Raw genomic sequence first — 14,642 nt, 5'->3', positions numbered from 1 at the left:
CCCAAAATCTCTGTAAATGTTTATGAAAATTAATAAAATATAATTATAGAAAAAAAAATAATCAAGGAGCCTAAAGAAGAATCTTAATCAAAAGGGGTAAAATGCAGATCAAAATGTCAAATTCTCCTAGAACTTGGGTGTTCTAAGGCAATGAAGGCTGCACGAACCCTTGAAACTTAAGCCTAAAACCTCACACCAAACATAACCTTCTATGTTTTCTTAAAACTACAGTTTAACTTAAATGCTATTCATTGCCATCAAGTCAGAACCAACACATGGCTGACCCTCCAGCAGGTTACGAGAGGCTATAAACTGCAAAGGAAGAGACAGCGTACCCTTTTCGCTATTGGCCGCTGATGGATTCTAACTGCTTGGCAGCTGGGCTGGTAGTACGACTCCTTACCTACTATGTCGTCAGGGTTCCTAACTAGCATATGTATAAATGGAGAAATTTGAAGGGTAAATATTAATTCTATGAAAATATTTATATGAAACATTTAATACACAGTGGCAAAGTGTGAGAAGTATCCACAGGGTGGCAAACTACTTTATGGCCACTGTTCATTGAGGGTTTATAAACTACCTGACCTTTTGGGGAAAACAAATGCAAAAATGCAGCAGAGTAATAAAGACATTTAATGCTAAAGAAGTTAGAAATTTTAACATTAAAAATGTCTTATTTTAAAATTATGTAATCATTAGAATCTTTTTATTTTGAAGGATAACTTCCTTTTTCTAAATTAAGGAAAAGTAACAGTTAACAAATCAAATGTAAAAGTCAGTAGTCTGTGGAACCACATCACCAATAGCATAAACAAAGGGGGGAAAAAAAGGTGCTTACTTTGAAAGAGCACACTAGCTTTTTAAAATTAGGTGAAATATCATTTTTTAACCATTGTTTGAGTAAGGTGATTACAAACACGTTTTAGTTTTTTTAATTTGGAAGTTTTAACTGTAATTAATTCTACAGTAATACATTTTTTTTTTTTTACAGTAATACATTTTAAAACAGTAGTGAAATGGATGATTTTGGGGGATGGTTATAGATTCTGAAACAGACATAAAATCCCTGGGATTAAAAAAAGAAAGGCTCAGGACTCAAATATTATAAATGTATAGATAATTATAGTCCTTGATTTTATAATGAGAACTGAGATATATATATATATATAGCTAGAAAATGACAGTACAAAAGTAAAAATCAATATAAATATAAAAATATATAAAAATAAATATAAATGCAATGTAAGCAAATTCTACTAGTTTATAAAATGTAAGAATATTTTTTAAAAAGACAATTACCTACCGGAAAGTAGGTATATCCCAGGGATGTAATACTGATTAAAAAAATACATACATACATGTATTTTTTTGTGTGTGGGGGGGAAAGATCAGGAGTTGAATAAAACAGTAGTGGTTCCTCATGCTGATTGCCTAGGTTCGTCTTCAACTATTAATATATTACCAAAAGCAAGAACAGGTACAATAAACTCAGAGTTCATCAGTTTTTACATGCACTCATTTTTTGCATGTGTTTGTGTAAAGTTCTATGGCATTTTACCACATGCAGATTTGTGAGCTACCACCATAAAGAATTAAGATGAAGAAATATTCCATCACCAAAAGGAACGCCTTCGTGCTTTTAAAATAAACTTAATTAGTTGCTGTTATATATGATTGAGTAGGAACTGCCTCATAACTGACTCTCCAGCAGGTTTTCAGAGGTAGGAAATTACATAAGAGACTGCCTGTATTTTTCCTATGGAAGCAGCTGGTGGATTTGAACCATGTTCTTTTGTGTTAGCAATAAAACTTATTCTCACTAAGACACCAGAGCTCCTAATTATACATTACATACTGAAAATGTTTCCCCCATTAACAAATATGGGATATAGCTTTCCTATTCAATTAACTTACCTACTTGTTTCTTGCTTTCATTTCTAAGTTGCTCATTTTCTGGCCTTGGAACTTTATGCACTTCAACTATAGGAGACAGAAAAATGACAAGTTAATTCAAGATAGAATAAAAAAATGATAAGTACAGACATGTGTAAAACCCTCCAAGGGGGGGGGGGAATGTGTCCAATTCTCATAAATATCTAACCCCACCACCACCACGGAGTCAAATTCAAAAGACTGAACATTCTATAAAGTTCAGCTTAAACTTCCTATGATTGCTGAAAAAAAAGTAAATCTTTATATGAATTTAAGTAAATGGAAATGTCGACTAGCCAATTAAAGGATAGTAAATAGCTAAAGTTCTACCTCGCCTGTGCTCTTGATTCTCTATTGCTTTTTGGCTGGTAGATGGCAAAGGCCTGGTTGATACAGGGCTCCTTCTCCCAACAGGTGCTGGAGCAGGTAAGTGGGCTGAGGCGGTCTGTACTGCTTGTTCCATGGTTGGGCTTTTTCTCAAAGGGTCTAACTGAGGGCTTGAACGACCTAGAATGTAACCAAAAGATAAGAAACTATCCTAGCCTTTCAGGATTCCAAAGTAATCTAGACCCTACAAGAAAAAGATGCCTAGAGTTTTATTTCTACTATTTCAAATTCTTAGTTCAAGTGTGAATGAATTCACCTATGTATTATGAGACCAGAGTTTACATCTGGTTATCTTTAGTGAACTGATCACCAGATTACTGTACCAGAGGGGGAAAAAAAAATTTAAAACGTTAAATATATAAAATCCAGTAGGAATTATAAAAGATCATGCTGTAGGCAAATCAAGTTTTCCCTGAAAACGACAATGACAAGATTATGTTGATACTTTAGCAATTATTATCAGATGCTTTAACTCTTTTAGGACTTTCTAAAGATGTGACTAAAAGTGTCACTTTTATATCTATAGATTTTATCATCATTAAAATTTTTATTATAAAGAAGCAAATAAAAAACTCAAACTCATTGTCCTTGAGTTGGAAGTGGCTTATAGCTGATCCTCTAGAGGGCTGTCAGGAAGCTGTAAGTTATAAAGGAGGAGACTACCCGTTTTTCTTTTCTAATGTGGAGCTGCACATTTGGGTTAGCAGCTTAACTCCCTACAATTGCTGCAAGTGTCTACTTTGTACTTAACAAATGCAATACTCTCTAACTTATGAGGTTGAAGTGTATTCACAGTACACAAAAAACAACGTGCCCATTATGTGACCCCTCCAAAATTTTTGCAATAAATTTTTGCTGTGTTCTCCTATTTCCCAACATTCCTCCAAGATGTAACATTTCCTTTAAAAATCTACTCATTTTATGTGGAAATATTCCCAAATATGTTGCAAATGTGCATTAGCTCCAAATACTGGTAAACTGGTGAGCACTTTCAAGTTATCCTGCCCCCTAACAGTAGATGAGGGGGCAGTTCAATAGTACTACTGACTAGATTTCAGATCTCTACAGTATTTATAATTACAAATTTTGCCACTGATAAAAAGAATGTAATTCTCCCACAGCTTAAAAATGGCAAATCATGGTGGTTTATACACATTTTAGCTTTTAAGGGAACATTTAAGAAGTGATACACCAGTAAAAACAAGTTATTTTTTAAAGTGTTTCATTCTATTTTATTATATTAAATTTTTATTACATTAAATATTTAAATCCATAAAACTTATTTCATTAAGGCTTTTCTTTGAGAAAAGATCCTGTGATTCACAAGTACTAGAAAATGAGTAAGGGATGGGTCAAGCACAAGCAGTAAGCTCACTGCTGTGTACTTCAAAACAAAATCGAATTTACTATTGTACTCTTATTACTTTTGAGATCAACTTTTGGTATAAATAGGGAAATAGAGGTGCTAATAGGCATATTAGGAATAAAAGGAGAAATTATTCCAGCCCTACAGAAACATACTCCTTTGAGGTATCTCTCTTTTTCACAAATTAAATTATAGCTATTTCACTTTAGTAAAGTTTGTAAATCTTAGTTGATGAAATTGAGAAGATTCTTCAATCTCTGACAGCTTTCTAAAATATATTTTTTAATTTTTTAAAAAATTAACTGTTTATTTGATGTTTTATACATTCTAGATCTTAGCATGAGGTACCTACTCTAGAGTTTTTTTCTGAAACCATCAGACAATAATATGTTTTAACATCATTTACTGGAATAGATGGCCTTTCTCCCTTGATTAAAAACTATTTTCACTTAGTTCTTGGTAGTGAAGTGCTAGAGCGCTTGGTGGTATAGTGCATAATGTGTCAGATTCAACTCCACTAGCTGCTGCTTGGGGGAGAGTCTCCTGTGAAGATTTGATTTTGCAGAGGATGGTTTACACTGAGAGCTACTATTTTAGATGTTGTGAGGATGCTAGGAATATGTAGTAGTTTGTTTTTTCCACTGTTACCAAATTCATTAAGAATTTTCAGCAGCAAATCTGGACTTATTAAGTATATTTAAGTGAATATGCTGTCTAAATGAAAAGTAATTAAATCACATATTTGTAGTAATCAGGCAACTGGGAGAAAAATTTTCAATTAAACAAAGAAAATTATAAAAGGTGATTTATAAGTATAACTTGCAAAAGCTTTTACACTCAGAGAAAGACAAAGCCTTAAGAGAATTTAGGGGGGAAAAAATCTAAAGAAAAAAGAACACACCAGCATACCTTGTGATAACTGAGGTTTTAGAGATCTTGAATCCTGTGTGAAGGTAGACCCAACGGCACTACTTTGGGATAAGGTACCACTGTTTGAAGATGCTTCTGCTCCAAAAGCTGTCAAAGAGTTTCCAGCTTTGAGAGTTAATAGTTTCAAAAGAAAAAAAAATTCCAATTATATAAAGTAGGATATTATTTTTAATGATGATGTTTATTTTATGCTCCACTGTAACATTTGTACAAATTAATAATCTAGGACATTATATAAAGTAATTATAAAGTATATTAAGGGAGCTCTGGTGGCCTAGTAGCACAAGAAACTGCGCTGCAATTCTCAAAGGCATGGGGTTTGAGCCCACCAGCTGCTCTGTGAGAGAAGGATGGGCAATCTTCTGTGCGATTAACTAGCTCTGAAAACCCACTGGAGGGTCAGTTCCAACTTGATGGTACAGAACTACAAATTACATCAAATAGCAGTTTACAAAACTTTGACAAAAGGAAGTAGCACAGATGGTAAATTCTAAACCAACATAAAAGTTCAATTATTTTAACATCAAGTATATATGCACAAATAGCTAAACAGCAGGTGTGTCTACTAGAAGTTTTCCCTGTTTCCAAGGCAACAATGGATTCTAGTTCATTTTCAGGTATGCAACTCTGTTTCCTCAACCACTGTCACTTCAGATGGTCTTGTAGACTCCATTTTTTGGGGGGAAGGGTGATGTCGAGTGGTGCTGTTCCTAATTTAACAAACTCTGGTTGTTCATATCCATCCTAAAATGGGGCGTGAGAACATAGTACAGACATTGAGTTTCAGAAACAGAGACTCCTTTGAAGGTATAATCTAGCCAGGTTGCAGTCCCAAAAAGCCCAAGAAAGGTTTAACATGGCCTTAACAACATCCTTCATAAATGTTAGGAACAGTGTTTTGGTTTTTTTTTAGCATTTCAATTGTGATCTTTATTTGAACTGTATACCTTACGGGAAAAAGAATTCCCTGGAGGTTTTTGAGTTTTGTTTTGTGTTTACTTTCTTGAGAGAAAGGTCTCTTCACTTTCAAATGAAGTAGATTGAGGCCATTTTCTAGACAAGCTTTAGAAAGCAGTCAGAAGATGACAAAAGGTGAACTTTCATGGAAACTACAAGAACAGCTGGCATTGACAGAATACGTACTGCCACCTCTTTGCTGGAGAACCTGCAGTGTGTGTGTGTCGAGGTTGGGGGTGTAGTGGACAAGTGTTTTTGAGAATTCTTTGGTCAACTGAACCTATTCAAGATCCCTAGCATTTCTGGGCAATGTCCATTATCTAAGAGTCTCTGATGATCTGAACTGGTATCTCTAATGCTGCTCTGTGTTGCTCCACTGTTTCCTTCACTCCATTTTCTACTTCTTGCCCCCTGCATTATCTATTCAATGGTTAGCAAATCCTTTTTTCCCCCCCATCTCTTTTCTGACTTCCTGGTTATATGCTACCTCCCATTCCAATTCTGCTATTGATTTGATATATAATGTATCTCAAATCAAGTATCTTTTGCTGTCCTTAGATGTTATAGAGCTGCTTCCAATGCACAGTGATCCTATGTACAAAATGGGTGCGTTTTTAATATTCTAGTCTCTATTTATTCTCATACCTATACCTCACAGGCTTTTACAAAGCTTATGGTAGCTTTGTAAAAGCTTTGTAGTCTTGAAATCAGGTGGTGTATACATATGTCAAATTTTCTTCTTTATGACTCTCTTAGCTATTCTACATTCTAGGCATTTCTAAAAAAAGTTTAGAACCAGCATGCCAATTTAAATTTTCAAATGAAGTATGATGAAATTTTGACTGAGATGATACTGAAATGGAAAGTCAATTTAGGGGACGAGACATCTAATACTGAAATTTTTTAATTCATAGAGATAGATAACTTCCCATTACTTTTAAATCAATCGTGAATAATTTATCTCATTAATATTTTGTGTTTTTCACTGTAGAGTATTCATGGTTTTCTTTTTTTTTTTTTAATTCATGGTTTTCTTAACACTGGCAACACTGACATTTTAGGTCAGACTGTTGGGATGGGAGGTTGGGGTTGTCCTGTTGTAGCTGTTAGGTGAACAACAACAGATCTGAACCCTGCCCTATCCTGTGCCATCCTAACCATCCCTGAGATATTCTAGGCCACTGCTATAGTCACTGTGCTGATCTATCTTGTTGTAGGGTCTTCTTTTCTTTAGCTGACCCTCCTTTATAAGCATGATGTTATATTCCAAGGACTGATCCTAACAACATGGCAAAAGTATGTGAGAGGAAGTTTCAGGATCTTTGCCTAGGGGGTTAAGCTGCATTCTTGGCCTCTTCCATTAGGTGGCAGTAACACAGCTTCCTCCAGTGTAACATCCAAAAGTGTCTTAAGTTGTCAAATATACCTGGTAGCAACATTTGTTATGTTACTAGCAGTACCAAGAAAAGGGATTTGTGATTCTGTGAAACAAAGTATAAAATGATAAATGATTAATGAGATTAAAAAGATATGGGTCAGAGATTGAAACCTAGAAAGTTAATTCTGTACTGTGGGAAATCTGAATAAAGGTGTATTTAAGAGTTGATGCAGAAATATAAAAATAATATAGCAGACTACATGTAGCTTTTGCATACAATGGCCAGTCAGTAGGATTTTCATTAATCTTAGCTTCCTTATACATTTTCTGTACAATGTAATGTTTCTCAGAATCATCCAAGTAAAGCACCAAGAACTCAAATATGCTGTGTATGAGCATTTTTCCACTGAGAGGTGTTAAATATGATAATTATTCATATTCAACAAAATACACATGTACTATTCCTTCACAGTATTCTCCATTAATCCTTTTTGAAAAGACACCATATGGGAGAAATGTTAATTTAAAATGGACATATGGAAATTAAGAAATATGAAATGAAATGTGATTATCAAGAGAATAGTTCTTTACAGATCCATTAGTCATAAAGAATAATAAGTAAGGCCTTTAAAAGAATAGTTACAATGGAGTCTCAACATCATAAAACTGATTTAAAGAGAAAATTACAGAAGAGACAGAGATCTCTTTTACATGTGCATGTATACACACAGCAGAAGCAGCATATACGTACCAACACCAACAGCACCAAATTGCTGTCCAACTATGGAACTTGGACTGAACTGACTGTACGTCGGCATCCTGCCAAAAGGTCCATATGAACCCACCGATTGGAATGAAGAAGTAGAGGAACCTAGTGAAGACTGAAGAGAAAATTTGAAGTTATTTTTCCACATTAAAAGCAATACAGGTACACTGGAAATAAGTGAATTAAGAAAAAGCAAATGACTTAAGATTACATCATTAACAGACACAAAAGCAATTACAGTAACTTAAAGCATGCAGTTAGTATTAAAATAGTCATATAATCTTTTTATTTCAGTATTTATATGTATGCACCAATTATACTCAATGGGATTTACAGACCTATTTTTTCCTATAATGATGATTCACTTTGAGTTAAGACTTTTATACTGTATTTAGGAAAGAACTAACAAAAAAATTACTTAAGTAACATTGTTTAAAGAAAATGAATTTTTATAATCACTGGGTTTTATACAGGTGGTTGTTGTTATGCGAGGTTGAGGAGCTTGCCACTCATAACAACCCTACGTACAAGAGCGCTAAATACTGCTCTATTCTGTGCCAACCTCACTGTCTCTGGCACACCTACTCCCACCACTCCATCCCTGAATTGATCCATCTCATCGAGGGTCTTCCTCTCCTGTGCTGACCCTCCCAAACATGTCCCTCTCCAAGGACTGGTCCATCCTTGCAACATGTCCCAAGTATGTCAGACAAAGCCTCTGAATCCTTGACTCCAAGGAGCAGCCCAGCTTCATCCTCTCCAGGACAAACCTGTTTGTTCTCCTAGCAGTCCATGGTATATTCAACACTCTTCTCCAGCACCACAGCTTAAAGGCATTAATTCTCTATCATCCTTAGTCACTGTCCAGTTCTCTGATGCATAGCCTACAATTGCAAAGACTATAGACCGGATCAGGTAGAGACAGAATTAAAACATCTCATCTGTTACTAAACTCACAAGTATGAAAAGATGGAGAAACAAACACAACCTATTTACATTTTAAAGGATATTCAGGAAAAACATATTTAGCACTAATTTTAAGAATATTTTTTTAAAAATATTAATTTACTAAAACATATATGTAAAACTAACCTACCAAACTTTATACATACCCCCCTATTTTATCTTTTTCTAAATATTTTATGACTATGAGAAGCACTAAAAGCTACTGGGATATAAGTCACTGACACCACAAACTTATCTATGTATTCAATAAATACTGCTGACCGAATGAGTAAACAGATAAAAGATTAAGGTACATGGATCTGTGCCCTCTTGGATTTTGTCTCATGTCACAAAATGGATTACAGTCCCAAGAGAACGATCATGAGACAGCATAAGATCACTAGTGTATGTTATAAAATAAATTAGTAAGTAGCTTTATTAAGAATGTCTCTTCTTCCATCAAGGAGCTCTGGTGGCCTAGTGAGTAAGGAGTTTTAACCCAAAGGTAAATGATTCAAATCCACCAGGTGCTCCACTGGAGAGAGAAGGCCAATTTCCTCCCAAGTGAAAACTCACTGCAGGGTCAGCTATGAGGTGGTTCCAACCCAATAGAAAGATCATGATCTAAAACAACTATGAGATATCATCTCACCCAAGCAAGAATAGCAAAATTTAACAGAACAGCAAGCAACAAATGCTGGTGAGGTTGTGGAGAAACTGGAACCCTTAGTCACTGCTGGTGGAATGGTGCAACCACTGGGGAAGGTGGTATGGCGCTATCTCAAAAAGTTGCAAATAAGAGATATCATTTGACCCAGCAATTTCACTACTGGGAATACACCCCAAAGAGACCATAACTGACATCCAAGCAGATATATGCACACCCATGTTTATTGCAATAAACATGTTTGTTCACAATAGCAAAGAGTTGGAAACAACCTAAGTGCCCATCAACAAATGAATGGATAGAGAAGCTGTGGTATATTCACATAATGGAATACTATGCTGCAATGAAAAACAAGGACCTCATGCAGAGTTAAGTATCTCAGTCACAAAAGGACAAATACTGCATGGTACCACTGTTGTAAAACAGGACTGACCTTGGGGTTGGGGAGAGACTGAGAAAGATGGGGTCAATAATGTATACTGCATTGAATCAGATAAGTGAGAAAACGGTTTTAAAAGGATATGTGATTAGGTATTTTTGTCATGACAGAAGTCTACAGCAAATGCTACATGGTGGAGCGGATCTGGGGGAGGGTTTGTAAAACAATGTAAGACTTTTTCTTTTACTTTTCCAAGAGGGTAGTGCACTGGGTGGAGGGTTGGGAGGGTAGAAAAGTGCAACAATGAATGAATGGAAATCCAAAGTCTCTGTAAATTTTTACTGAAATTAATAATAAATTTAAATAAACAAGAAAAAAAGAGAAAACTTAGTAGTAATAGAAAAAAAAAAGATCATGATCTTCTTTTCCTTTCCAGCATCTAAAATACTCATTTTTTTCAGTATTCTTTCAGACTTCCTCTCTCTACTTTAAAGAGGGGAGCAGTGAATAGAATTTCTCTAGGCTATAAAATAAGAATAATAAAAGTTACCACTCTTATAAAAATAAAAAGTTTATCTCATATTTTAAAAATAAATACTAAGTAGGTAAGTGTTAAAGGTATCATCTGTTACTTTACCTTCTTTTTAATTTTATGTATCAATCTGCATACTTTTTCAAAAGTGAATGAGATACTTTCTTCTAATAGGTGGAAGATAGTAAGACAAATTCTATTAAACATAATATATTAAGCATCTCTTTCATGGAAAGGAATAGCTGGGGGTAGTTTGGTTAAGCACTCATCTGCAACATGAACATGGTTTAAACCCACAATGAGCCTTGAGGGAGAAAGATGCTAGTGATGTTATGTTGTAGTTCTCCTTTGTCCTACAGGGCTGCTGATCTCGAATCTAATTAGCAGCAAGGGGGTTTTTGTGTAAGTGTGTGTAAAACCAAGACTTTTTAATAATTCCTAAGATTTTTAAAGTTAATTTAAAAGAAACCAAAAAGCATTACACTGCTGTGTAATATTCTGACAAGAAAGAGGTATCCAGGAGAAAAACAATAGGGGTCCCAGGCTTTTAATTATCTATGTCTTCAAGTAAAAATAGTCTTATGCTAACTTGACTGATTCTTTCTCTGCTATAGCTGAGATTCAAAGATTTCTATATGACTACAGCAAGGATATAAAAGAGTAATTAGTAATTGCTATTCTTTAATCCATAATTTGCTAATTTGACTAAAATAAATCTTTTAAACATCAGATTGATTTTTAATAAATACTGAAAATTTTAAAAAATGTCTTTTAGGAAATTCAATAGTTCATCTGTGTATGATAAGATTATTTTATGTCTGTGATAGCTTGTTATAAAATAATGACAGATTGTGTAATATATACTGGGACTGAGCAGTCCCCCTGCCTGTTGCCTATTAAACCTTATAATCTTACTTGAGAGCATCTATTTACCATCATGGTTCAACAAGGAACTGTATCTGACACAAATAGTAGAGAATGAAGTCAGAATGCCTGGATTCAAATTCTAGCTCACGTCAACTTATGCACGAGAATTAACTTATGTATGTACAACTGTTTCATCTAATTGCTGTCAACAACTTGTACACCTGTAAAAAGCTGAACTGACACGACTCACCACTTCTACCAAAAATAAAAGCATATGTCCCGAACGGCACCTTAACAGCCTCTACAATGCTGGTTGTTGAAATTAGCAAATTGCTTATAAGAAATCCCTTAGCTATCTTTTTTTTTTTTACACTTAGTTCCTACTTAAGATGTAGAGAAAAATCTAAATGAGAAGTTTCTCTAGGTATTCTGTAACTTGAAATGACAAGCTACCTGAACATTCAAATGAGAGAACTGGAAAATATACAATCCAAAACCCTAGGAGAGGCAAAAACCAAGATGAGTGCATCAGTTACCTGAACAATGGCTGGGTCCTGAGGCAAAGAGCATTGTGGTTTTGGTGGCTCACAAACAGTGAGATCTTTAATATCACTTCCTCGGAATATAATGTATTCAAAGACTTCATCTCGAGGTGGTATCGGTCGATCTGTTGGTCTGTCTTCTGTACCAAAGGACCGAACTGGTAAGAAAACAGGAGGATATAAGACGTGCATAGTAGGAAAAGAAAATGAGCTTTACTTTGAGCTACAAAACTCTAAAAGGCTATCTATATTACTAAGCAGTACTCTTTTTACATTTATAATTTTGATGGTTATGGTGGAGAAGGTGTTAGTAATGTCCTTATTACTGCTTTCTTTTAATAATTTGATGACGCTGGGAATATAAATAGCAATACACCGAAATTAAATTGCTACATGTACAGTTCAGTGGCATCTATTGTCATATTCCTCAAGCTGTGTCCATCCTTTTATTTGTTCCTTTTCTAAGTTGTTCTCTTGCCCTAATTCACATAAACTCACTGCTCTCAAACTATGTGGGTTTTCTTTTTTAATTGCCTCTGTCAATTTGTTTTTCAATTCCTTCAGCTTAAGAAATGCTGAGTGAGTTCAGCCCTTTTGATTTTCTGACCCCAGCTCTTTGCATATTTCATTATCATTCCTTGCTTTGTCATTCCGAGCTGCCCTTTGAAATTTTCTGTTTAGCTCTTTAATTTCTTGATTTCTTCCTTTAGCTCTGGCACTCTAAAACAATATTCAGTGTCATCTGACATCCATCTTGGTCTTTTCTTCCTCTTCTTCCTTTGTAATTATCTTTGCCATTCTTCATGGACGATATTCTTGATTATCATCCACAGCTCATCTGGTCTTTTTCATAGGTGTTCAAGGCCTCAAACCTGTTCCTGAGATGGCTTTGAAATGCGAGTGGGATAGACTTAAGGTCAAATTTTGGTTCCTATGGATTTGATTTTATTTACTTCCACTTCAGCTTGCATATGCACAGTTGGTGGTTTGTTCTACAATCAGCACCTGCCCTGGTTTTCACAGCTGATAATGATCCAAGAAGCATTAAAAGAAGATGGAAGGAAGTATACAGAGTTACTGTACCATAAGAAATTGGCTGACATAGAAGAATTTCATTAAACATATGAGCCGGTGGTGATGAAGGAGGAAGTTCAAACTGCTCTGAAAGAACTGGCAAAAAAGGCTTCAGGAGTTTACAGCATATCAACTGATATATTTCAACAAACAGACGCTGCTCTGGATATGCTAAGTTGTGCCAAGAAATCTGGAGGACAGACATCTGGCCAACTGACTGGAAGAGATTGATATTTTTCCCAATTCCAAAGAAAGGTGACCTGACAGAGTGTGGAAATGATAAAATAATATCATTAATATCACATGCAAGAAGATTCTGCTGAAAATTATCCAAAAACAACTGGAGCAACACGTCAACAGAGAATTGCCAGATGTGCAATTCTGGGTTTGTAAGAGGCCGTGGTAATAGGGATATTGTAGCTAATATTAGACGGATCTTGGGAGAAAGCAGAGAGTGCCAGCGGAATGTCTATCTGGGCTTCACTGACTGACTATGCAAAGGTGTTTGACTGTGTGCATCATAACAAACTGTGGCTGACTCTGAGAAGAACGGGAATCTCAGAACACTTGATCGTGCTAATGCAGAACCTATACTTGGACCAAGAGGAAGTCGTCAGAACGAAGCAAGTAAACTCTGCATGGTTCAAAACTGGGAAGGACGTACACCAGGGATGTGTCTTGTCTCCATACCTTTTCAACCTGAATGCAGAACAGATTATCCGAGAGGCTGGGCTCTATGAGGAGAAATGTGGGATCAGAATTGGTGGAAGATCTATCAACAATCTGCGTTATGCACATGACACAACCCTGCTTGCTGAAACTGAGGAGGACCTGAAGTGCCTGCTGAAGAAGGTCAAGGACTGCAGCCTTCAATACAGATTGAGGTTTAGTATCAAGAAAACAAAGATTCTCACCACTGGGCTAATTGGCAGCATCATTATGGATGGTGAAGAGATTAAAACTAACACTTTTAGTTTGTTTGGTTCCACAATCAACTCTGTTGGTACCAGGAGTCAGGAAATCAAGAGACAAACTGCATTGGGAAAGTCAGCTGTCAGAGACCTCTCCAGAATACTGCAGAGCAACGACATTAGGCTGGAGACTAAGGTGCACCTGATCCAGGCTATAGTCTTAGCAATTTTGTGCTATGCATCAGAGAGCTGGACAGTGACTAGGGAAGATATAAACAGAATTGATGGCTTTGAGCTGTGGTGCTGAAGAGTGCTGAATATACTACTGACTGCTAGGAGAACAAACAGGGTTGTTCTGGAGAGGGTGAAACTGAGCTGCTCTTTGGAGGCAAGGAAGGATTCTGAAGCTTCATCTGACATACTCTGGGCATGTTGCAAGGAGGGACCAATCCTTGGAGAGGGACATCATGTTTGGGAGGGTGGAGAGATAGCACAAGAGAGAAAGACCCTTATGAGATGGTTCAATTCAGTGATTGGGGTAATGGGAGTAGGTGTGCCAGAGACAGTGAAGTTGGCACAGGATAGAGCAGGGTTTAGGGCTCTTGTACATAGGGTTGCTATGAGCTGCAAGCAACTCAATGGCACATAACAACAACAACAACAACAACAACAATTATCAATTTGATCTCATACAGATCTTAAAGAACACAACAATCAAAGCAGATGATTTAGGAAGACTTCAGGGATTATTTTTGGTCTAAAGTTTAAAGACTATCTCAGGGCAGTGCTTGGGTTCCATGAGAATTCTTTTCCATTCATTCCCCCCCTTGTGATTAGCTTCTCTGACAGAATTTCTTGATCAAAATGTTCAGTAATAGTAGGAAAGCACCATCCAGTTCTTCTGGTTCCATTTCAAAAGAGCCAGTCGCTCATGGAGACCATTAGTCATAGACTGCATTTCTTTCTCATATTTCTGATTCTCCTTTATTTACTTTAAATGCTTTCA

The 14,642-nt window shown here is 35.9% G+C and overlaps 1 protein-coding gene across 1 annotated transcript in view; it reads right to left on the bottom strand.

Moving 5' to 3' along the window:
- Positions 1-14,642, bottom strand: part of LOC102850987 (protein LSM14 homolog A-like) — a 50,622-nt gene that overhangs the window by 15,772 nt on the left and 20,208 nt on the right. Inside the window, exons 2-6 of the mRNA XM_006887877.1 lie at positions 11,646-11,809; positions 7,705-7,834; positions 2,266-2,442; positions 1,918-1,983; positions 1,307-1,337 (exon numbers count right to left, since the gene is read on the bottom strand). Of these exons, the coding sequence (XP_006887939.1) occupies positions 1,307-1,337; positions 1,918-1,983; positions 2,266-2,442; positions 7,705-7,834; positions 11,646-11,809 (568 nt within the window). The remainder of the gene's footprint in view (positions 1-1,306; positions 1,338-1,917; positions 1,984-2,265; positions 2,443-7,704; positions 7,835-11,645; positions 11,810-14,642) is intronic.

Source organism: Elephantulus edwardii, unplaced genomic scaffold, assembly GCF_000299155.1.
Source record: "Elephantulus edwardii isolate Elephantulus edwardi_28Jun2011 unplaced genomic scaffold, EleEdw1.0 scaffold00062, whole genome shotgun sequence".
NCBI classification, from domain to species: Eukaryota; Metazoa; Chordata; class Mammalia; order Macroscelidea; family Macroscelididae; genus Elephantulus; species Elephantulus edwardii.
The sequence above is the reverse complement of the archived record's forward strand: the minus strand, read 5'-3'. Positions and strand labels throughout refer to the sequence as shown.